Source organism: Urocitellus parryii, chromosome 2 (assembly GCF_045843805.1).
Source record: "Urocitellus parryii isolate mUroPar1 chromosome 2, mUroPar1.hap1, whole genome shotgun sequence".
In the NCBI taxonomy this organism is placed as follows: Eukaryota; Metazoa; Chordata; class Mammalia; order Rodentia; family Sciuridae; genus Urocitellus; species Urocitellus parryii.
In genome coordinates this window covers 169,879,665-169,902,228 of record NC_135532.1, presented here as the reverse complement: position 1 = coordinate 169,902,228, position 22,564 = coordinate 169,879,665, and the positions used below count along the sequence as shown (strand labels likewise).

The 22,564-nt window shown below is 38.9% G+C and overlaps 1 protein-coding gene across 2 annotated transcripts in view; it reads left to right on the top strand.

The window, feature by feature from the left end:
- The window catches only part of Parp9 (poly(ADP-ribose) polymerase family member 9), a 39,888-nt gene extending 20,954 nt beyond the window's left edge, over positions 1-18,934 (top strand). For both annotated transcript variants that reach the window (XM_077795351.1, XM_077795352.1), the window contains exons 8-11: positions 2,521-2,901; positions 9,334-9,473; positions 10,516-10,690; positions 18,093-18,934. In XM_077795351.1, coding sequence (XP_077651477.1) covers positions 2,521-2,901; positions 9,334-9,473; positions 10,516-10,690; positions 18,093-18,454 — 1,058 coding nt within the window. In that variant the 3' untranslated portion in view covers positions 18,455-18,934. The remainder of the gene's footprint in view (positions 1-2,520; positions 2,902-9,333; positions 9,474-10,515; positions 10,691-18,092) is intronic.
- The last annotated feature ends 3,630 nt before the right edge of the window (positions 18,935-22,564 follow it).

The window sequence follows — 22,564 nt, the reverse complement described above, 5'->3', positions numbered from 1 at the left end:
TGACAGCACCCAGGAAAACCCACAGGAGCAAACCACAAGGAATACAGGGTAGCTAGGTAAGAGGGAGTGTTTTAGATGAGGCTCATGTGGAAAAGAAGCATAATGACATAGACAAAAGTCTATGTCATTAATCTGATTCAGGGCAAGGGTCACCATTTGTTTCAGTAATTCTTGAGGGTATCTGTAAAGTAATTAGATAGCACAGGACAATAATTGACAGTCATAATGATTGATCTTCATCTCAGTTACCAAGGAAAGGTTAAACTAGTTAGAAAGGCAGAGAAGCATGTTTCCATTAGGATTATTTAGATAATAAATAGTTAAATGTGTTTTGGTGCTAGAGGAGTATCCTTTAGTGGTCTGAACAATTCTTCTTTCCTAATAATGGCACATGAATGAAGTCCCATCTTGGATGTTTTAAATTTTCTCTTAAAATGTAATATATGCTCCTAAACAAGGGTTTAAAACAACAAAAAGCATGCCTCCAATTAAAATATTTTCTTACTATTGTCTAAAATTTTAGCTTATAAATGGAAAAAAATTCCAAAAAGTAAAACATGGGCTTTTATTTTTATCAGAGAGAGGCCTTCCTTTCCCTCTTACTTCTAGTTCTATCCTAGCTCTTTTTCATAGTTTCTGAGGCGAACCAAGTACAATATCAGGATAAAGATGCTGCTTATCTTATTGTTCCAGGGTCACTAATAATAGGCGTAATTGTGCGAGCACTGGAGTCAAATGTCCATACCTGTTGACTTCATGGCCACCACTAACTGGTTCCATAACTGTGGGCACGTTACTTAATGACACTCTGAGTCTTACAAAGTTCTCCTTATTTGTACAATGGGAGTTTGGTCTTGAAGCTTGAATAAAATAATACATGTAAAGACCTTGGAACAATGCTACAATATAGTAAGTGTTCAACTTACTTTTGTCCCTCAAAAAATTGTTCTAAAATTTATTCCTATAAAGCTCTGAGTTACATTGCTCTACAGATCCTTGCTGACAACTTGATTGTCAGAGTCAAGAATTAAAAAAAAAAAAAATTGTAGTTGTAGATGGACACCATGCCTTTATTTTGTTTATTTTTGTATGGTGCTGAGGCTCGAACCCAGTGCCTCACACATGCTAGGCACGAGCTCTACCACTGAGCTATAGCCCAAGCCCCAGAGTCAAATTTTTTTCCAGTTTGGTAGATGATTTTTCAATTCCCTCATTGCCAGTAAGGATAAACATATTTTTTTCACATAGATACAGGTCATTCATGTTTCCTTTCCTGTGAAACATTTTGCCCAAGTAACTATTGGGTTGTTTCTTTTTCTTAATAATTTTAGAGAATTCTTCATATATTGTAGATAGTTCATGATCTATTAATTTCCTCTCTTTTTTTAAAAAAAGAATTTGTAGTTGTAGATGGACAGAATGCCTTTATTTTATTAAGTTTATTTTTATGTGGTGCTAAGGATCGAATCCAGTGCCTTACATGTGCTAGGCAAGTGCTCTGCCATTAAACTATGGCCCAGCCCTTAATTTCCTCTCAATTAGTCCATTCTCTCCCCCCACAACACCTTTTTTTTTTCAATTTGAGTTTCAGAGTTGCCTGAATATCTCTATCATTTATGAAGACTACAGATAGGTGATTAGAATCAGGTTCCCTTTCTTTTTCCTGCTAGAATATACCATCTCCAGCAGCAGTAGCTAAGCTTTAAATGCTTGCCGTGGAGATGAAGAAGCGAGATGCCCAACTCTATCCTTTAAGCAGAAGAAGGTCCAAGACGTCCTATTACACAAAGATAAGATATAATAAGGATTTGGGGGTAGTAGAATTATAGGCATCTCTTCTTTTCAGTATACTCTGATAATTTTCTAGTTTTCCAGTTATAGGCATATATTATTTTTATTATCAGAGATGTGGGTTTGTTTTTTAAAATAAGTTTTATGTAATCCCAGTGACTTGGGAGGTTGAGGAAGGTGGATTGTAAATTCAAAGCCAGCCAGAAACTTAGTGAGTCTTAGTGAGACCTGTCTCAAAATAAAAAGGACTGGGGATGTGACTCAGTGGTTAAGCACCCCTGGGTTCAATTCTAGGTACCAAAATCAAAACCAAAAACAGTAAATTTCACTCCTTGAATTGTATGGCTTTCAGAGATCTTTGATTTTAAAATTGGCAGAAGCAAGAGGTTAAGGAAAATTTCATTCATCAGGAAACAATACTTAGTTGATATCCAGATTGAGATCACAAGGTGAACTCATCTGTGAATTGACAAATGCCACATAGTAGAGACCAGATATGATAAAACCAGCTCCTCCAGAGCTAAACTCTGTGCTCCCAAGGAGGCTCTAAATAATGCATATAGATTGTCTTTATATCCAGTGCAGCTTTCAAAGATAGGTTCTTAATAGGAGCTACTAGTGCTGATAATGGTGAAGATATCCTTGGGGTAAACACTAGCCATGGTGTTTTGTTCTGTACTATTTTAAAAACCACCAACCTTCCATGGTTGCTTATGATAGTTCTTTCAGTCCCCCAGGGAACCCTCGAGGATCAAAGAGAAAATGGGCTTGAAGTGGGGTCTCCTGCCATGAATCTGATGGGATGGAATAAGGAAGAGATATGTGAGGCCAAAACATGGATCCAAAGGATACTGACATCCCAGAACATCCACACCATTGAGAACAAGCATATTCGCCACCTTGGGAAAAAGGAACATGACATTTTATCTAAACTTCAGAGAACCTCAAGTGTCTCCATTACAGAGGTTATCAGTCCCGGAAAGGCAAATTTAGAGATCAGAGGAGCCAGGGATGACCTCATTGAGGTGGTTATGAACATTGAACATATGCTCTGTGAAGTTCAGGAGGAAGTGACAAGGGAAAAGGAGCAAAACCTTTGGATCTTATCAGGTGAGTAACTTCCTGTTTAGTTAAGAGTCAGCTCTACCAACTGTTTCTTCTTTTGGATATGAATGGGTTTGTACAAATGTGGATAAGAAATAGAATGGAAAAGGAGAGAGCAAACTATTCTGGTTCTGTGTTAGGTCATAAACGTTTTCGTCATAACTTTTTCTTTTTTTTTAAATGGCAATGGGGATTGAAACCAGGGCCTGGCATGTGCCAGGGAAGTGCTCTAGCACTGAGCTATATATACCTCCAGATCTAGGTCATGATTTTTTTTGTGTGGTGCTGGGGATTGAACCCAGGGCCTTGTGCATGCTAGGCAAACACTGAGCTGTATCCCCAGTGGTCATAAACTTTTATGAGGCAGTTTTGGGCTCTCTTTCTACCATCAGGGTTATTTGTTAAGGAATGAAAACATTCACACATAACACACATGCACACACTAACACACCCATTGGGTTTACATATAATGACATGGATTGCCTGAGAAGGGAATGAATTGAAAGCCTAGGGTAAAAACCTAAGCCAAGCGCAGGGTAAAAACTGCACATCCCTATTTCTGCAAATGGAGCATTTAAACGTACACACATTCCACTTGATTGTTTCTTTTATTGAGCCTAATTGAATTTATTCATTGCTGTCAGGATTAGGAACCATAAAATCGCTTACTTGGAACCCTGTCACCAATGAAAGTATTCACTGGTGCTATGAGATACACTTAAATATCTCCATTCAGTGGGGCTAAACTCATCAGGATAATTGTGGGAATTTGGTCTGGAGAGATTTTTTTTTTACAGAACCCTGGAACTACTTAGGAAATTATGCCTTTTAAATTGCTACCTGAAGAAACAGCAGATTATTTCATTCATTTATTCAATGGCTGCATATTGCTTCCATGGTGTGTGTATGTGCCATGTATTGTGCTAGGTGCTCCTGATAAACAAGGTGAATATTTTTCCTGCTCAAAGTCTACTTGGTATGGGAACAGGTAAGTAATGATAGCGGAGGGTGAAAGTGCTCTGTGAGCAGTGAGGAGAGGCACCTTACCTCAAGACTTGAGGTGTCAGAGGAAAGCTTCTCAAAGGAGGTGTCATAGATGGAGAACTAAATAATATGTAGCAGTTAGCTAGGCAAAGAAAGTAAGTTTCAAGAATTCAGACTCCAGTAGAGCCTAGATTATATAAGGCCTTATAAATCACATGAGAAAATTCAGATTTTTTTTTTTTCCTGGAGCCGCTAGGGATTGAACCCAGAGGCCCTTTTCTACTGAGCTATATCCCCAGCCCTTTTTATTTATTTTTTATTTTGGGACACTGTATTGTGAAGTCCTCGAGGCTGGCCTTGAATTTGCAATCCTCCTGCCTCAATCTCCTAAGTAGCTGGAATTACAGGTATAGATGTTTTCTATAAGCAAATGGGGGTACTTTGAAGTTTGTAATCAAAGATAAAATCAGATAAGATTTGTATTTTAGAAAGATTCCTGATTATAATGTAGAGGTTGGACTTAGTAAGAGGTTCAAAAACTCAAATGCTTGATTTCCAAGGATACCTTATTTTCACTATGCATCTGTAAAAACAAGTTAGGAATTTGTAGGTTTGTAGACCTCCAGGAGCCGAATCCGATGCAAGCATACAAGAATCTTTATTGCAAGCTTGAACCTGGACTCAAAATGGTTTCGGATGAAGTGATCCTGAGGATGAGTCCTGACCCTTACTTAGTTCAATGAGGATTTATAGTAAATCAAACAACAACTCTTTTTTTTTTTTTTTAAAGAGAGAGTGAGAGAGGAGAGAGAGAGAGAGAGAATTTTTTAATATTTATTTTTTAGTTCTCGGCGGACACAACATCTTTGTTGGTATGTGGTGCTGAGGATCGAACCCGGGCCGCACACATGCCAGGCGAGCTCGCTACCGCTTGAGCCACATCCCCAGCCCCTAAACAACAACTCTTAACATTGATTAGCACATTCACTGGTGGGAACAAGTTGGGTAAGGGTGATTGGTTAGTTCAAGTGGTGGATACATTTGAACTGATTGGGTTGCAAGAGTGTATACGCTAAATTGCAAGGTGGCCTAATCATGTTATCAATCACCGAAACTTCTGGGAGGGTCACCTGGCATTTTACATATGTTCCCCGTCTCACTCTGATTGGTGGTTGCTAGGGGGTTGCTATGGGTCCTCACTTAGCATAACTGAGTCAGGGACACCTGGTGGCACAGATCCCTCCTGTTAAACAACTCTCCTAGGTATGTGCCTAGGAGCGTCTGTGGGTTTTTCCAAGGACAAGGGTCACGCCCCCTCCCTCTGGACAGGCCTTGAGGTAGAAGCTAGTTTCTCAAAAATGGAGTCATATCAGTTTCTCCGAAGAAATGGTCAAAGTGGGTACATTTGTAATAAACATTGTATCCACATTCCATAGAAAACTCAGTGTCAAAAAACTTGGACAAAAATAATACATGGAAAAAAATAATACATGATCATGGAAAAGATTATGATTTCCACTTAGATTATGAAACATAATGGATGTGGATAATTAAACTAACCCCTATCATCAGCTCAGGAAAACAGGAGACAAAGAAACATCGATCTGTATAACTTGTGGCATTACTTTAAATTAACTACATTCATGAGGTTGACTCTTTATCTCAACTATTAACAATTTAGAATCATGAAAGTCGCTTGTTCCACTGAATGATGGTGTTTTTGGTATTAGACAATTAAGCATATTATTTCACAGTAGCATTTCATGCAAACCCACCCTCTCTTAGATTAAAATTTACATTTTTAATAAAATGGATAATTTGACATGCTATCATTACAGGAAACATCGAATATCCATCAGAACAATAAAAGTTTAAAAAAAATAGGAGAGAGGCTAATGGGCTGAGGTTGTGGCTCTCAGTGATAGAGGGCTCACCCAGCATGTGTGGGCCGCTGGGTTCGATGCTCGGCACCACATAGAAATAAAAACAAATAAAAATAAAGGTAATGTGTCCAACTACAACCAAAAACTATTTTTAAAAATAGAGGTTAAACATCACCTCTGTTTTATGCTGTTCTTTAAATCCTTTGTGGTGGGTGCTTCTGACAGATGTTTTATAGATCTTTGGGTCCCCAGTACCCCACACATGGCCTGGCATATAGTAGGATCTTGGTAAATGTTTGTTGAAGTAAACTCTAATATTATGCCTTATAAATTCAATTGAAATAAGGCAAGCTTTTTATGTTTGTTTTTTTCCATGTGGTCCACCTGTATATACAGTTCAATAAAGAACTTGTTTGGACAAAACCAGGTTGTCCATTGAGTTTTTGAAAGGAAAGAGAATGGGGAAGGAAGAGGAAAGGAATGGAGGGATGGAAGAAAGGAAAAAAGAGGGGAGACAAGGATGAGGTGTTGCTGAAAGCTCGGTCTTTGTCCTGAATGCCATAACGAGGATATGGTTTTGAGAAAAAAGAAAAATGTTTATTGCTTGGCTAGCAAAGGAGACACATGGGACTCCTGTTCCAAAGGCTATGATTCTACCCATCAGCAGGAATAGGGGGCTTTTAAAGAGGTGATTCAAAGGTGACATTCCATGTGTTCTCTTGGAGTTGTAATTTGCTTGTTTGGGAGAGGGTCCTTTCTGAGATCTTCTGGTACCATCCCCAAAATCTGGATACTTCATTTCTATGGTGGGTGTGTACTCAAGGACAGATAAATTTGCCTCCAATGGGTAAGAAAGGTAATCCTGTTTTCCCTGAGATTAGGGAGGGGGAGAGATTAGGGAGGAGCAGAGAGAGAGGAAGAGAAAGAAATTTGCCCATTTTAAAAATAAGTTGCAGTGGCAGAGCAGCAGGGGCTATATTCAAAGTATAAAGTGGACCACTGTTACAGAGGAAGGAAGGAAGGGAAGGACACTGTAGACTTTTTTTTTTTTTTTAATTCTATAGCATTTATTTGCCACATAATATTTATGTAGCTTTATAAAGACGAATTTTATTAAACAAGAGACAAGAGGGCCTGGTGCAATGGCACAGAACTGTGATCACAACAACTCAAGAGACTGAGACAGGAGGATCACAGATTGTGTTACCTAAGGCTCGGTCCTAGTCCCCAGTGCCAATCTAATAACGAGAACATGATTTTGACAAAAAGGCTTATTGCTTTGCTAGCAAAGGAGAAACACAGGGACTCCTGTCCCAGAGGCTATGATTTTCCCATCAGCAGGTGTAATGCCAGATTCGTGGGACCCCTATAGACTTCCAGGAGCCGAATCAGATGCAATCACACAAGAGTATTGCAAACTCCAGCCTGGACTCACAGCCGTTTCCGACGCATCGGTCCCAAGGAGTGACTCCTGACCCCTTAGTTCAGTGAGGATTTATAGTTTTTTTTTTTTTTTTTGGTGAGGGATACTCTATGTGTCACAACATCACACAGCAAATCATTCCACACCTCGGGGAAAATCAAATAACAACTCTTAACATTGATTAGCACATTCAGTGGTGGGAACAAGTTGAGAAAGGGTGATTGGTGAGTTCAAGAGGTGGATACGTTTGAACTGATTGGTTTAAGCCACGAGGGGTATATATACTAAACTACACGGTTTCCTAACATGTTATCAATCAAACTACTGGGAGGGTTACCTGGCATTTCAGATGTGATTGGTTGTTGCGATTGGTTGTTGCTATGGTCCGAAATTAGGTCTCAAGCATTCTTTGATCTTGCATTGCTGATCAAGGCTATCTGGTCACTGCAGTTTGGACAGGCCCTGCTCTGAGGTAGAGGCTGTTTTTTTCAAAAATGGAGTCACATCAGCTTCTCACAGAAACGGGTTTTGTTTTGGGTACCAGGGATTGAGCCCAGGGACACTTAACCACTGAGCAAGTCTCCAGCCCTTTTTAATATTTTATTTGGAGACAGGGTCTCACTGAGTTGCTTAGTGCCTCACTAAATTGCTGGAGCTGAGTTTGAACTCACAATCTTCCTCTCAGCCTCTGGAGCCGCTGGGATTACAGGAATGTGCCACCAAGCCCAGCGAAACAGGGGGCTTTTAAAGAGGTACTGCAGGGGCTGGGGATGTGGCTCAAGCGGTAGCGCGCTCGCCTTGTATGCGTGCGACCCGGGTTCGATCCTCAGCACCACATACCAACAAAGATGTTGTGTCCGCCGAGAACTAAAAAATAAATATTAAAAATTCTCTCTCTCTCCTCTTTAAAAAAAAAAAAAAGGGTACTGCAAAGCTACATTCTATGTGTTCTCTGTTGGAGTGGTAATCTGCTTGTTAATTTGGGAGATAGCCATTTCTGAGATCTTCTGGAGCCATCCCCAAAGTCTGGATTACTTCATTTCTATGGTGGGTGTGTACTCAGGGACAGATAACTCTGTCTAGGGTGGGGAAGAAAGGTCACCCTGTTTCCCTTGAACCATAGATTCTTAATCTTCAAATTTCCTTCTTCTTGCTTGGGATTGTTTATGAGTGCTACACATTCCCACTATTCTCCTTGTCTCCTTAAAGAAAGCACTTGTGAAAGTCAGGTTTACTATCTTAGATCCTTACTTCCTAGCTTTGTGATATTAGAAAAGTTATTTATTTATCTGAACTTTGATTTCCTTATTTACAAAATTGTGCCAATTATTTCAGTGATGAGAGTGCTATTGAAAAACCAGCCTCTATCTCAGAGCAAAGCCTGTCCAAGAAAGGGGGCGTGACCCTTGTCCTTGGAAAGACTCACTGAGCACTCCTAGCCCATACCCACCCTGCTGAGTTGTTTATCTACAAATAACAGGAGAGGTCTGTTGCGCTGGGTGTCCCTGACTCAGTCAGGCTAGGTGGGCACCCAGAGCAACCCCCTAGCAGACACCAATCAGCATGAGACAGGGAAAATACCTGGGATGCCAGATGACCCTCCCAGTAGTTTATGGTGCTTGATAACATGTTGGGAAACCATGTAGTTCAGCACTACTCCCCTCGTGGCTTAAACCAATCAGTTTAAACGAATTCCCCCTCTTGTACTAACCAATCACCCCTACCCAACTTGTTCCCGCCAGTGAATATGCTAATCATATTTTAGAGTTGTTTTATGATTTTTCCCACCGTGTGTGATGATTTGCTAAGAGATGCTATGATGTATGTGAAGTCCCTGACTTCCCCAAAGAGTTTATAAACTGCTGTAAACCCTGGGCTCAGGGCCTCTCAGCATCACCAGTTGCTGTGTGCGTGCTGAGGAACAAGCTAGCTCGCAATAAACACCTCTTTGCTGCTTACATTGATCTTGGTCTCTGGTGGTCTTTTGGGAGTCCCGAATTCGAGCATAACATAGACAATATGAGGCATATGCTTTAAACTAGCCTATCTCTTTCTTCAAATTTCTAGGAATTGTTTCATTAAATCCCTTTACAAACTCTTCCCTTCTCACAGAGCGCTAAGACAAGGTTTTGTGTTACTCATTTTTAGGACAATGGACTGATCAGCAAACAAAAAACCAGGATGAAATGAAAAAAAAAATCACATTTCTACGATATCAAGCACCTTGGACTGAAGAACTTCTGGATCGAAAGAAACAGTTTGAAAAACATGGTTTTCAGGTTATAAAGGTATACCTAATCAAGGCATAGATTTGGCTTCTCTTGGTATTAATTACTTGGTTCTGTAGCCAGAAGAGAAGCTCGTTTAACAAAGAGTTTAAACTAGCTGCTCAATGGCCCTGAATCCTAGGAGTAAGACTGGAAGAAGGGCAGGCACAAGGGGTATAGATGAATCAGTATGTAGAAATGATGTTTGGCTGTTCAGAAGCATAGATTCAAGATCCAGGAAGCAGTGATCTCCCTATCTTTGATCAAAACGAAAGAAAATAGAATAGTGTTTATCATGCTATAATTGTTAACTATTTCTATCTCTCACTAAGCTATGAGCTTTAAAAGGGTAGACTCTATCGCCAGCTAGCTGGGCCGGCTACCTGAGCTGGGTTCACAGAACTGGCCAAGAAAATGGTGAAAGAAGCACTCAACACACAGAAATACCTTTTGCTTGCAGGAATCAGGGACGTCTCTTGACCTTAAGGGTCCCTCGGAAAGAGAGACAGCACACCTGAGAGCATCCTATTTTTGGGGGGAAGACATTCGAGGAAGTTCAATCCTAATAAGGCAAAGGATTGGGTTTCAGGGGGTTGCTTGGTGATGTCTTGTGCTCAGCAGATTGACTGACACCTGGAAAAGCCTGGTGCTGTGTAGGATCAAAGGCAGAGCGATGGAAAAGGACACATACATAACACAGCCCAGTCAGAACAGCAACATCAGTTCAGTCCCCTCATGTGTTCAAATGCTCATAGCTCACACACACAGCCCATGACTTGCTCATGACAAGACACTATGTCTGTTGTCAATGTTTTTGTTACCTGTGCCTAACATATCGTGATTGCCCAATGAAATTTTATTGCATGAATCAATTGAAGAAGTAACAGAGGATTTTGAGAGGTAGAAGTCAAAACTAAGAAAGGATTAGGGGCAGGAGAGACTGTTATGCAACTTTATATAAAAAGCAAATTGCATGAAAGTAATGTGCATATAAATGCCTTTATAAGTTCAAGAGGCAATTGAATAGGTGCCCAGTTTTTTTTTTTTCCCCCTTTGGTTTTAGGTGGAAGCAATAGACAATGCGGTTCTTCAGGCTGCCTTCCAAAGAAAGAAGAAAACGATGGAAGGGAGAACTTCTAAAGAGCCTGTGAGCCACAGGTTGTTTCAGCAGGTTCCACACCAGTTCTGCAATGTGGTATGCAGAGTCGGCTTTCAAAGTTTGTACTCAGTGCCTTTTGGTAGGTGTCAGCCCTGATCATGTGGAAATTGGTGAGACCAGACATCAGCAGGTGGCTCACCACCAATAGCATTTGTTGCTTTGGGGAGGGGATCATTTGTGACTGCAATTGAGAGGTAGTCTTAGAAAGGGTTGTATTTTTAATTTTCTTTATATCTTTTGTTGATATGTCTTTTGTTGACGATGGGCTTATTTTGACAATAATGTGAGCAGTAGGATTTTTGATTTACTGTTTTTTTCTCATTTCTGTTTCTGTGTCCTATATGCAGAAAACACTTTGGGGGTCCCCCTCCCCTTTTGGCTTATTTATCTTAATAAAATTATAATCAAGACCAATGTATGATCCTCATCCTTTAATTAAAAGGATATTTTCCTAAATTTAGGATAGTTGGTCTTCAGCTGGGCTTGCTGGTGTGTGCACCTGTAGCCACAGCTACTAGGGAGGCTGAGGCAAGAGATTGCTTGAGCCCAAAAGTTTAAGACCAACTTGGGCAACAGAGCAAGACCCCATCTCAAAAAAGAAAAGGAAAAAAGGACAGTTGTTTTTATTTTTTTTTGTTTTTATCCTCTTATTTCCTATAGCCTGCTAGCGAATGAATTAAGAATAACCTGGCAAGTGAAGTGAATAGCATTTTAGGATCCTTCTCAGAGTCCTCTGTGTAGCTTCCATGTCTCTTTTCAGTTGTACAAAATTAGATAATCTCTATATTGTACCTTTTCCTCTTCAGTTGCTAGTGAAAAATTCTGGCTTTAGATCTCTCCAAAGGAGGCTAAGAACGTAAGTCATAATCATGGATGGGTCTTTAGCAGTGTAACTTGGTTTTGTCTGGTCCATTAAACGTGATCTTTTGGGGCTAGGGATATAGCTCAGCTGGTAGAGTGCTTGCCTCACATGCACAAGGCCCTGAGTTCAATCCCCAGCACCAAAAAAATAAAAATAAAAATAAAGAAAGAAAGAAAAAAGATAACCAAAAACCATGTGATCTTTAAAACTGTAGCATGATTCTTGCTGTGGAGCCAGTTCTAATAGTCTCTGTTCCTAGAAAGCAAAAGATCTAAAAATCACATTTCCTTTGTCCAAAAGAGAACATAGGTAATACCAGGAGTGAAAATTGAATATAGACAATTCCTGGGGTTGGAAATAGATAAATGCACACCTGTAATCCCAGCGGCTCTGAAAGCTGAGGCAGGAGGATCTCAAGTTCAAAGCCAGCCTCAGTAATGATGAGGTGCTTTGCAACTCAGTGAGACCCTGTCTGTAAATAAAATACAAAATAGGACTGAGGATGTGGCTCAATGGTTGGGTGCTCCTAAGTTCAATCCTTTTGTACAAAAAAAAAAAAAGAAAAGAAAAGAAACAAAAAAAAAGAAAGAAATAGATAATGAATTTCCACCAAGAATTTTTTTTTTTTTTTGAGTGCAGTCAGGGAAAGGGAAGCAGTAAGTTTCCTTCATAGCCACAGTATTAAAGCTACAACTTCCATTTGCTCCTTAACTGGTTTCTCTACACTCCCCATACCATTTCAGCTACAACTACTCTCATCAAGATCTTCCTATTTTCTAAATCTGATGAGGACCCTCTTTTCAGTCTTGTGCCTGGCACTGCTAATTTCTAATCCAACATCAATTTATATCTTTCTTCCCAAAACATCTAAGATGCACACCAAAACAAGGCCAACCCAAAGTCTTATCCCGTCTCCTCTTCATCAGCCTCTAGCTCAGGCTGTTTTATTTTAAGGTGTGATGGAGAGGTATTGCTCGCACGTGCTCATTAGATAATGATGTGAGAAGTAGCAGGAAGACTATATCGAAAACTCATATGAAAGAGGAAAAGGAAAACATGTCATAGTCACTGCCCACAGTACTTATGTGCTGCTGGACGGGAATGTATGAGAGCTTCCTCTGGGAGTGGCATAAGACCCTTGTTTCACACTTGGGAAAAATCTTCCTTGTATGTTGTGGCCCTTGACCATTTTTAGGCCCACTGCCTACCAGGGGGGCCTGGATTGCCTCAAACTTTAGAACATTCTCAGGCTGATGCATCCAGACTTGTGATTTCTTCAGCAATATGGTTCCTTTTTTAAAAGCTTAGCAGGCATGGAGTTTATTCCCTTCTGTTCAACTGTATGTCTTCATAATCTAAGGAAGATCTTGTCTCCATATAGTCTTTCTTTCTTTTCTTTTTTTTTCAGTGCTGATAGAAATCAGGCCTGTCCATGTCAGACAAGTATTCTACCCCTGAGCTATATCCCCAGCCCTCCATATAGTCTTTAAGCCTCAAGAATTGTTTTTTTCTATTGGCCTTTGTGCTCTTGCCCACCCTCTGCCCATTAGCTTCATGATCACTGCCTAGAGGTCATTCAGAAAGAAAACTGCCTGGGGAGACAGAACCCATAATGTAACCTGCACCAATGGACTCATCTCTGTAGAGTTGTGAAAACTCTATAAACTGAAGGTTCTAGACAAGCCCAGGAGACACCCCTCTTATCACTACTGAAGCTGTTCTCATTTGGAGTATGAAAGCTTCTAACTTTTTCAGCCTTACAGTGTTCTCTCAGTCAATTTAAGTGGTCAGCCATAGGCAGGGGAGGCTTCTGCTAGTAAAACTTTATTTTTTTTTCTTTCTATACTTGCATTCCAGCCAGTCATATTCTGGGTTCATCCCTTGCTTGCAGGACTTGGTTGAATGCAACAAAAAGTAGCCTACACATGTGCAGTTCCCTTATTATCGTAATTCATTCATTGCACATTCCTTAAGCACATTCCATGAATCAGGCCTTGGGCTGGGGTGTAAGAGATATAGCAGCAGTAAGTGAAAAGCAAAGACTTCTTGCCCTTATAATTTATCATCTAGTGAGTCCACCCTTTAAATGGTGGTATTCTCCTACATTCTGAAGGAAGTCTACTTTTTTTTCCTCCACAGTGTCCCCTGGGTGATGGCACCTATTCCCATGGCCTCAACTCCCCTTTCTAAGAGGATGACTTATAAATTTCTCACTCTAACCCCCATTTCTCCTAATGTGCAGGTCTAGATAGTTGACTGATTTGGGGGACATTTTTATCTAGCTGTCCCATAGGCATCTTAAACTGAATGCTTTTCTTGCCCTTGCTTTTCCTTAAGAAATATGCCTTATGTTTTCTTACTTCCTAATTTGGCTAATGCCATCACCATCCACCTACCAGGTCTCCCAAGCATGAAAGTTATTATCATCCTCCATTCTTTCCTTTGCCTCGCCCTCATACTGGTCCACGTGATTCAAGTCTCATAATAGTCTTAATCTAGGGCTGGGGTTGTGGCTCAGCGGTAGAGCACTTACCTAGCATGTGTGAGACACTGGGTTCTATCCTCAGCACCACATAAAAATAAATAAAATAATAGTCTCAATCCACTTCACTTCTCTATTCTAACTAAGATGCCTTAGTCTTTCTTTCCTTAGGCCTAGACTATTGTCCTTCCCTTGCCTCAAAACAAACCCCTTTGTAGCACTAGGCTAGTTATGATAAAAAATTATGTTCTTGCTTACTATCTATATTCCTAGTTATTTATAAAAGCCCAAACTCCTTAGTAGAGCATATAGGAAAATCCCACATTTTCCACCAGATTCATCATCCCCTATGTTTCTTAACCCTCTAGCCATGAGCTTTTTTTCTTCTAAGAATACTTAACTCTGAAAACCAGAATTCCAAGACCATATTCTCTTAAGTAAACGGGATACTTCCAAGCCTCTATGCCTTTGAATTTGGAAGGCCTTCCCTCTTCAGCCTTTTGAGCTACTCAAGCTCCTATTCTTTCTTTAAGAGATAGCTGAAGGCTGGGGATATAGCTCAGTTGGTAGAGTGCTTGCTTCATCTGTTACAAGGCCCTAGGTTCAATCCCCTGCATCAAAAAAAAAAAAAAAAAAGACCTTGCTCAAATGGCCTCTCCTGGTTGGCCCCTTCCTCTATATTCCCATACTTCCTGCCTTTTTATTGCAATATCTGTATGTTTAATAACCACTATAATTTATAGGTGTGGGAATTATTTTCTTTATGGCTCTGTAGCAGAACTTCGCCTGTCAAGCTTCCATGTTCAAAGATATGAAAAACCAGAACTTGTCAATTCAAGTTGAACTTGGTTATTTTGAGAAATTTCTTAGTCCCTTCAGGGCTTTAATTGAGTTCCTGCTATTTTGTCCTTTTTCTCCCTTTCTCTCTGAGACTGATCTAGATGGTGTCAGAGGCATTGTGGAGAGGGTTGCCTGTCTCTTGTTCTGTCTCCGTGCCCCCTGTCAGATAAGCCCTGTGGACTATGGTCATTAGCCTCCACTTGTGCCCTTTGCACTTAGTCTCTGCATCTGCCACTCTGTGTCTCCCCTGAGGAAATTCCTTTTCATGCTATATCTGTGCTTCTCCTGAAGTACTATGATTATTTGAGCGTGTTTATCCTCCAAGCTGAAAGCAGGGTCTCGTCTGGCCACCATGTATGGTAACTAACTCACCTGTTCTGGAGTCTTCCCCAGCATTGCTATGCTTTACTCAGGCATGAGGCTGGATAAGAGAGTGCACCCAGCACTCAGGCAATGGCTTCTTCTGCCCTGGGAATCCTGCGAATTGTTCTGTGATTTCTATTGTTCAGCCCTATCTTGACTCCCAGGGCTCTTTTGAGGGAATGGGACAGTGAAGTGAGCCCCTTCTCAAAGTTCCCAAGAGCTCCAGTTATATCTTTTATGATTCCTCTCTTTCAATAGCTGGAAGGAAGAAATTTTATTTGTCCTGAAGTGAGAAAATTGCTCTTGGATTATCTTATATTATTCTGTCTTATTATTATTAGTAAATACTACATGCTTTGAATCCTTCAGATTTTTACCTTTTTTAATTAAAAAAAATTTTTTTAGTTGTAGATGGACACAATACTTTTTTTTTTTTAAATGTGATGCTGAGGATCAAACCAAGTGCCTTACACATGCTAAGCAAATGCTCTACCATCAAGCCAAAACTCCAGCCCCAAGAAAAAACTCTTTTTTTTCCTGTTTTCACTATTTTTATTTCAAATTGATAATACAAATAAATGCCTATGTGTGAAATTAAGTATATAATTAAAAAAACTAATCCATCTCACTTGCCTTCAGCCACCCAAGCAGCAATGAAAAAGTATTTGTAGATCTTCCAAAGGCACAATATTAATATAAACTCAAAAATAGAATTGCTGGATAAAATGCTGTGTTCATTGTAAATTTGAACCAGTTTTAATAAACTGTTCATAGAAATTGGCCCATATGTATTCCCACCAGCAGTGTACTCAAAACCCTTGTTCATGTTTTCATCCTAGGTAAAGAAATGATATTTCCTTATAATTTTGATATGTATAAGAAGAAACTCTTGAGAAAGAAAATCTTTGATTTTTTTTATCTCAAAATATTACCTTGCCACACAAAATTATACTACACTCTATCTGTTTACATGTAGGAAGGTCCAGGTGCCTTTGTGAAATTTTAAAATCAGAAATCATATCTCAGTCACTTTTGAATTCTAGAGCTATACTATTCAATATGGTAGACACTAGCCACGTATGGAACTAAGCATATTAAATATGGCGTGTCTGAATTGAGATGCACTTTAAGTATAAAATACAGGATTTTTCAAAGAATTATTACAAAAGAATGTAAAATATAGTTTGATATTGATTAAATGTTGAAATAGCATTTAAATTTAATGGGTTAAATAAATATGAATTTCGTCTGTTTCTTCTTACCCTTTTAAATGTAACTACTAAAAAATTTAAAATTATATATGTGGCTCATATTGCATTTTTATTTTTCAGTGCTGGTCTTGAGCCCAAAACAATATTAAGTGTAGAAAAAAAAAGGGAAGGAAAGAAGAAAGGAAGGAAGGAATGATAATATAGAATATAGCTTTTCAAATAAGTTTGTTTTTTCCTCTCAGTAAAGTTATTATTTTTTTCAGTGCTGGAGATTGAACCCAGGGCCTCTCACATTTGAAGCTTGTGATCTACTCCTCCAAGGACCTTTAAGCAATGTTAGAAAGGGCATTGCACAGGGATTACCTTGAGATTCAGAATCTGGCCCTCAGTCTCTTGGGTGTCCTTGAAATATTACTGTAAAGGTAATGCAGATTAAGGGGCCAGAGTTGTGGCTCAGTGGTAGAGTGCTTGCCTAACACATGTGAGGCACTGGGTTTGATCCTCAGCACCACATAAAAATAAATAAATAAAATAAAGATACTGTGTTCATTTATAACTAAAACATATATATTAAGAAAAAAGTAATATAGATCAAAAACAATATGCTAGAATGGAGAATATTCATTTTCAGTGGTTGGAATCAGGCCTATCCTTCTTAGTATCACAGTCTCCAGAATGCCTGATGAATGATGAGCAGGAACATAAATCAGAAGCATGTGGAGGATTCTTGGTCAGTTATTTTGCCAGGTCATGATGAGATCTGATGACCACACCTGCCCTGTAGTACAGAATACCTTACTAGTGATTAGAATCTCTGTGTCCCTCAAATCCAAGGTTGCTTTTCCTAAATAATGAGGCATTAACATTTTATATGACTTATTTTTCTTGTAATGTGTCCATGACTTTGACTACTCTTATTAGATGCTATTTTTCAAGCCGTGTTTTTCCAGGCAGTACTGGGGATTGAACCTAGGGGTGCTTTACCACTTATCTACATCCCCAGCACCCCTCCCCCTTTTTAAATAAATTTTTTTACATGTTGATGGATCTTTATTTATTTATACGTGGTGCTGAGAATGAAACCCCATGTCTCACACATGCTAGGCTCTACCACTGAGTCACAATCCCAGCCCCCCAGCCTCTTTTTTTGGTTTTGTTTTGTTTTGATTTTGAGACAGGGTCTCACTAAGTTGCTGAGGCTGGCCTTGAACTTGCAATCCTCCTGCCTCCCATGTTGCTTGGTTTGCAGGCATGCACCACCTTACCTGGATTGAAGCCTTATTCTCAAGAGTTGTTACAGTTTATAGCTTGTAGAAGTCAGGCAATGTCTAAGATAAATAAAACTTTCCATTTATTACGTTAGATGTCAGATGCTTGGTTAATGTTGACTTGAATCATAATTTCTCTGAATCTCAGATTTTTTTATCTTTTAAATAGAGATAATAATTCAAATCCTAGATTGATTGAATCTAATCAGCATAAAAATTCTTGGAAAGCCAAAGACTTCTCTATAAACTGTAATGGTATATTCAAATATATTCTATTATTATGTTGATATCAGTGATCATTTGTCTCTGGGAACAACGTGGCTACAGACTTAGGGACTTGGAACAAGGAGGAGGTGATTATTTGAAGGACTAGAGAGAGAATATATTATAATACCCAAATAGGCAATAACATTTGCCAGATCATAATAATCTTCTAACTTTTTTCCTTTCCTCAGACTCAAAGTATGGAGCTGGCATATACTTCATCAAGAACCTCAAAACACTAGCAGACCAAGCCAAGAAAATCTATGCTACAAATGAGCTGATCTATGTATTTGAGGCTGAAGTACTCACAGGCTCCTTCTGTCAAGGTCACCGGTTAAATATTGGCCCACCTCCACTGAGTCCTGGAGCCATAGATTTTCATGACAGTGTGGTTGACAATGTCTCCAGTCCTGAAACCTTTGTTATTTTTAGTGGCATACAGGCTATGCCCCAATATTTATGGACTTGTATTCAGGATTACTCATCAAGACCAATGTTATTTTCTTCAAAGCAGCCTTGGAGGAAATTCTCAAATGGCAGTCCTGTTGATTAATCTCCAATTCATTTTAACAGCAGGCATGACCTTGCACTGGGTGATCTAACCACCAGTGATTCAAAGAGTGGTTTGAATATGTCAAATGAGTTATCTGTTTGGACTGACTGGGCATCAAGAAAGTACCAGACACCTACTAGCATCTTAGAGCCTTAATCTTTGCCTTTATCTCTTGGGGTTGAAGTGGATAGATACCAACGAAAACATTCTTAGGACTGTTCCTCTTCCTTGCAATTGTTCTTTTGTCGCCTTAACTATAGATAACAGCAAAAATGTTTTACATGTAATGAAGAGATTTTTCCACAATGTAATCCAAGCCTTTTTATTTTCTAAAAGGATGACAGTATAAAATATTAGGACAGCAGAATAATTTTAGACTTTTTTAGAGAGTCTTATAAAGTGCTTTGGGTATCAAAATAAATCACCTTTGTCTGAATAATTGACTCTGGAAAAATATGTGCAAAATGAAATAACTTGAAATGGAAGGATATCAAAAGGCTGATATTCAATTTGGATTTAGCCATCTCAAAGCAATGCCACTCAAGCACCATGTAGCCAAAATATTAATTCACCAAATATTTATTGATCACTCGAAGTGTTCTTATTACTTTATGGGTGCTAGGGATATGACACTGGACAAGACAAATATTCTCACAAACTGGGCTGAATAATCAGGAAAACAGATATGGACACTTAATGAGTGCATTTAGATATAACAAAAGGATGGTTATAGACTCTTTGGGAAAATCTAAGAGGAAAAAGAACACATTAATCAGATATTGGGAGGAGGCCTCCAAAAGAAATGAAAATTTAAGCTAAAACCATAAGAAGTCTATCAAATCGGGAGCAGAATCATAAGAGTATTTTAGATAGAATAGATCTTACAAAGGCTGAATCCACTGTGACTATTGAGTGTGCCCAAATTTGACTTCAGAGTTCTATTTGCAAGTTTGAGGTCAGTTAACCTCACCATGAATCTATTGCATACTTTCAAATTCATATTTCGCTGTACTCTCAAACTTTCCTGAACCTTACATCTTCAGCCTCTTGCATAGAACACTTCCTCCTCCCTAACCTCCATCCTCCTTAAAAAAAGGTAAGCTTATTGTCTCATATGGTACTGTCCTTGAATCTGGGTAAGAGTGGTTTCTGCCTTGGACTCCTGATTTTCAAAGTCTGTTTTCTTCTGCCCCTTGCCTGAAAAAATTCATTCTGGCCTCTTCCTCCAGTGGGCCATCATCACAAGGTGAAGTCCCCCGTGGGAGCCAAGAGAATGAATCTACCTGGAGTCTGTATTTACTCCTAGGCCACCCAGAAGGTACCTGGAACCCCACATTTTCTGCTTAAACAGTGCTGAGTCCACTTGCAGGTCTCTTTCTTGGGTCTCTTCCCAAGTATGGACTATGCCACAGTCTATATCAAGAGTGGTCTGGGGATGTACCTCAGTGGTAGAGCACTTGCCTAGTATACACAAGGCCCTGGGTACAATCTCCAATTAAAAAACAAAAACAAAACAAAATTTCTCAATAGATAACTACAGAGATAGATGTGGATGTGGGGGCTGAGGTGTTCACATGCATGTGTATAAGGCCTGTAATGCAAAACTGAGAGGACAGATAGTCTTTGAAGAGGCCATAAGAATTGCAGAAAAGGAGAACTGACTTGAGTTGTTCAGTGTTATTGAAGGTGGCAAAAAATCTTCAAAAACAGAAAAATAAAAAAAAGAATTTCTTGAAAATAAGGGTTTCCCCAAACCCAGAAAAAGGCAACAAAGTTTAACAAAACTTTCTGAATTTCTTTACTCAAACTATAAACTTATTTGAAATCTAACTCCAATTTCACAATTTCATATTATGTTTGTGCTTAAAAACCATTTTCCCTGCAGAAAAGATGAGGACATGCAATGTGGTCCTAGTGTTTTTAAAGTGAAAGGAATTTCAGATACAGAGAGCCTACATAGTCAATTTATAGATGCAAAGAACTCAATTGACTGACTGTACACACAAAGTGGATGGATACTTTGGAGCGCTGGAAATGAACTTCTGCAAGTGCTAGTAAATAAAATCCTAAGTATTCTATACTCAAACACCCTTATTGAGAGAAAATCTAGCTTAATGTCATAACTTTGTAACTGACAACAGGAATCAGTGCCATATAGGCAGAAGAGCAGAGCTTTAAGTCAAATTAATTTTGTTTGACTGTATTCAGTTTTACCACTATATTAAAGAAGGCTTCAGACAGTTCAGGGAAGTATTAATGGAAAAAGAAACAGAAAGTATAAAAATAATCATATCATGAGACAAAGAAACAAATCATTTAAAAAAATTTACTGTAGGTAATGTCTGTTTAATTAGATCTATTGTCTTCTCCTCCTCCTCCTCCTCCTCCCTTTTTTTGTATTGAGGATTGAACCTTGGGCCTCATGCATGCTAGGAGAGTGTTCTATCACTAAGTGCATTCTCAACCCTTATTAAAAAATTTTGAGACAGGTCTCACTAAATTGCCCAGGCTGGCCTTGAACTTGTGATCCTATTGATTAAGCCTCTGGAGTAACTGGGATTACAGGTATGTACCTCCATACCTGGCTACATGCTACTTTCTTCTTTAAAAAATCCTCACATTGGGCTGAGGCTATAGTTCATTGGCAGAGCGCTTGCCTAGCATATGTGAGGCACTGGGTTTGATCCTTAGCATCACATAAAAATAAATAAAATAAAGGCATTCTGTCCATCTACAACTACAAAAAAATTTTTTTAAGTATTTGTGCAAATCATTTAAAAAATTCCTCACATTTTACATATCTTAAGAATATAGAGGGGCTGGGGTTGTGGCTCAGCAGTAGAGCGCTCGCCTAGCATGTGCAAGACACTGGATTCGATCCTCAGCACCACATAAAAATAAATAAATAAAATAAAGGTATTGTGTCCAACTACAACTAAAAAAATATTTAAAATAAAAAAGAATATAGGGCTGGGGATGTGGCTCAAGCGGTAGTGTGCTTGCCAGGCATGTGCAGGGCGCTGGGTTGGATCCTCAGCACCACTTAAAAAAATAAAATAAAATAAAGGTGTTGTGTCCACCGAAAAAACTAAAAAATAAATATTAAAAAAAAGAATATAGAAAAATATAGCTTACAAAATTTAAATATGCAATAATGAATTAAATTGCTATACCAGAGGACAAAAACATTATAAAAAATATTGTCATATTTTGTCAAACCTATTATTTACTTAATTGGTATTTCAATTAATTATTACTTCTTGCCACTTTTAGTGCTATTGCTATTTTGTTTAATAGCATGTAACAATATATGATTTCAAGTAAATACCTATTTTTCATATTTCTACATTCAAATAATAATATCAGCACAGTTTATATTATTTTAAATTTCCACCTCAATTAGGTTGGCAAACATTTTAAAAAGTCAGGCATTTCCAAATGTTAGCAAGGGTGTGTAGAGAAGAGAATCTTATACTGTTTGTGGAGCATAAAACTTGGTACAACTACTTCATGAAATAATCCAGCAATATTTTATTATATTAGTTTACTTTTGCTGTGTAATAAGTTGCCATAAACCTAGTAGCTTAAAACACATTTACTATCTTTTAGTTTATGTGGACCAGGAGTCCATGTGCAGCTTAGTTCCTCTGCTCAGGGTCTAACAAAGCTACAATAAAGTGTAAGTCAGGCCATCTGGAGGCTTGACTGGGGATGAATCTGTTTCTAAACTCTCTCAGGTTGTGTTGGCAGAATTAATTTCCATGTGTTTTATTTAAGGACCCTGGCTTCTTACTGGCTCCCAGCTAAGGGCCATTACACTCAGGGCCTACAAGTTATCTGTGCTTTCCTGCTACCCTGCCCTGTGTCCTTTTCCATAAGCAGTTGACAACATGTCAACTTGCCTTTTCAAGGCTAGCAGGAAGACTGCTAAGACAAATTCATATATAATGAAATGTCACCATGATAGTAAAATCCCTTCATCTTTGCTGTATTCTAAGTCCCATCCGTATTCAAGAGGTAGGAATTACATAGGACAACACTATGGGACAGAGATCATGAGGGATATCTTAAGACATCAAATATGTTGTGTTTGAGAATATAGCAGGTTCC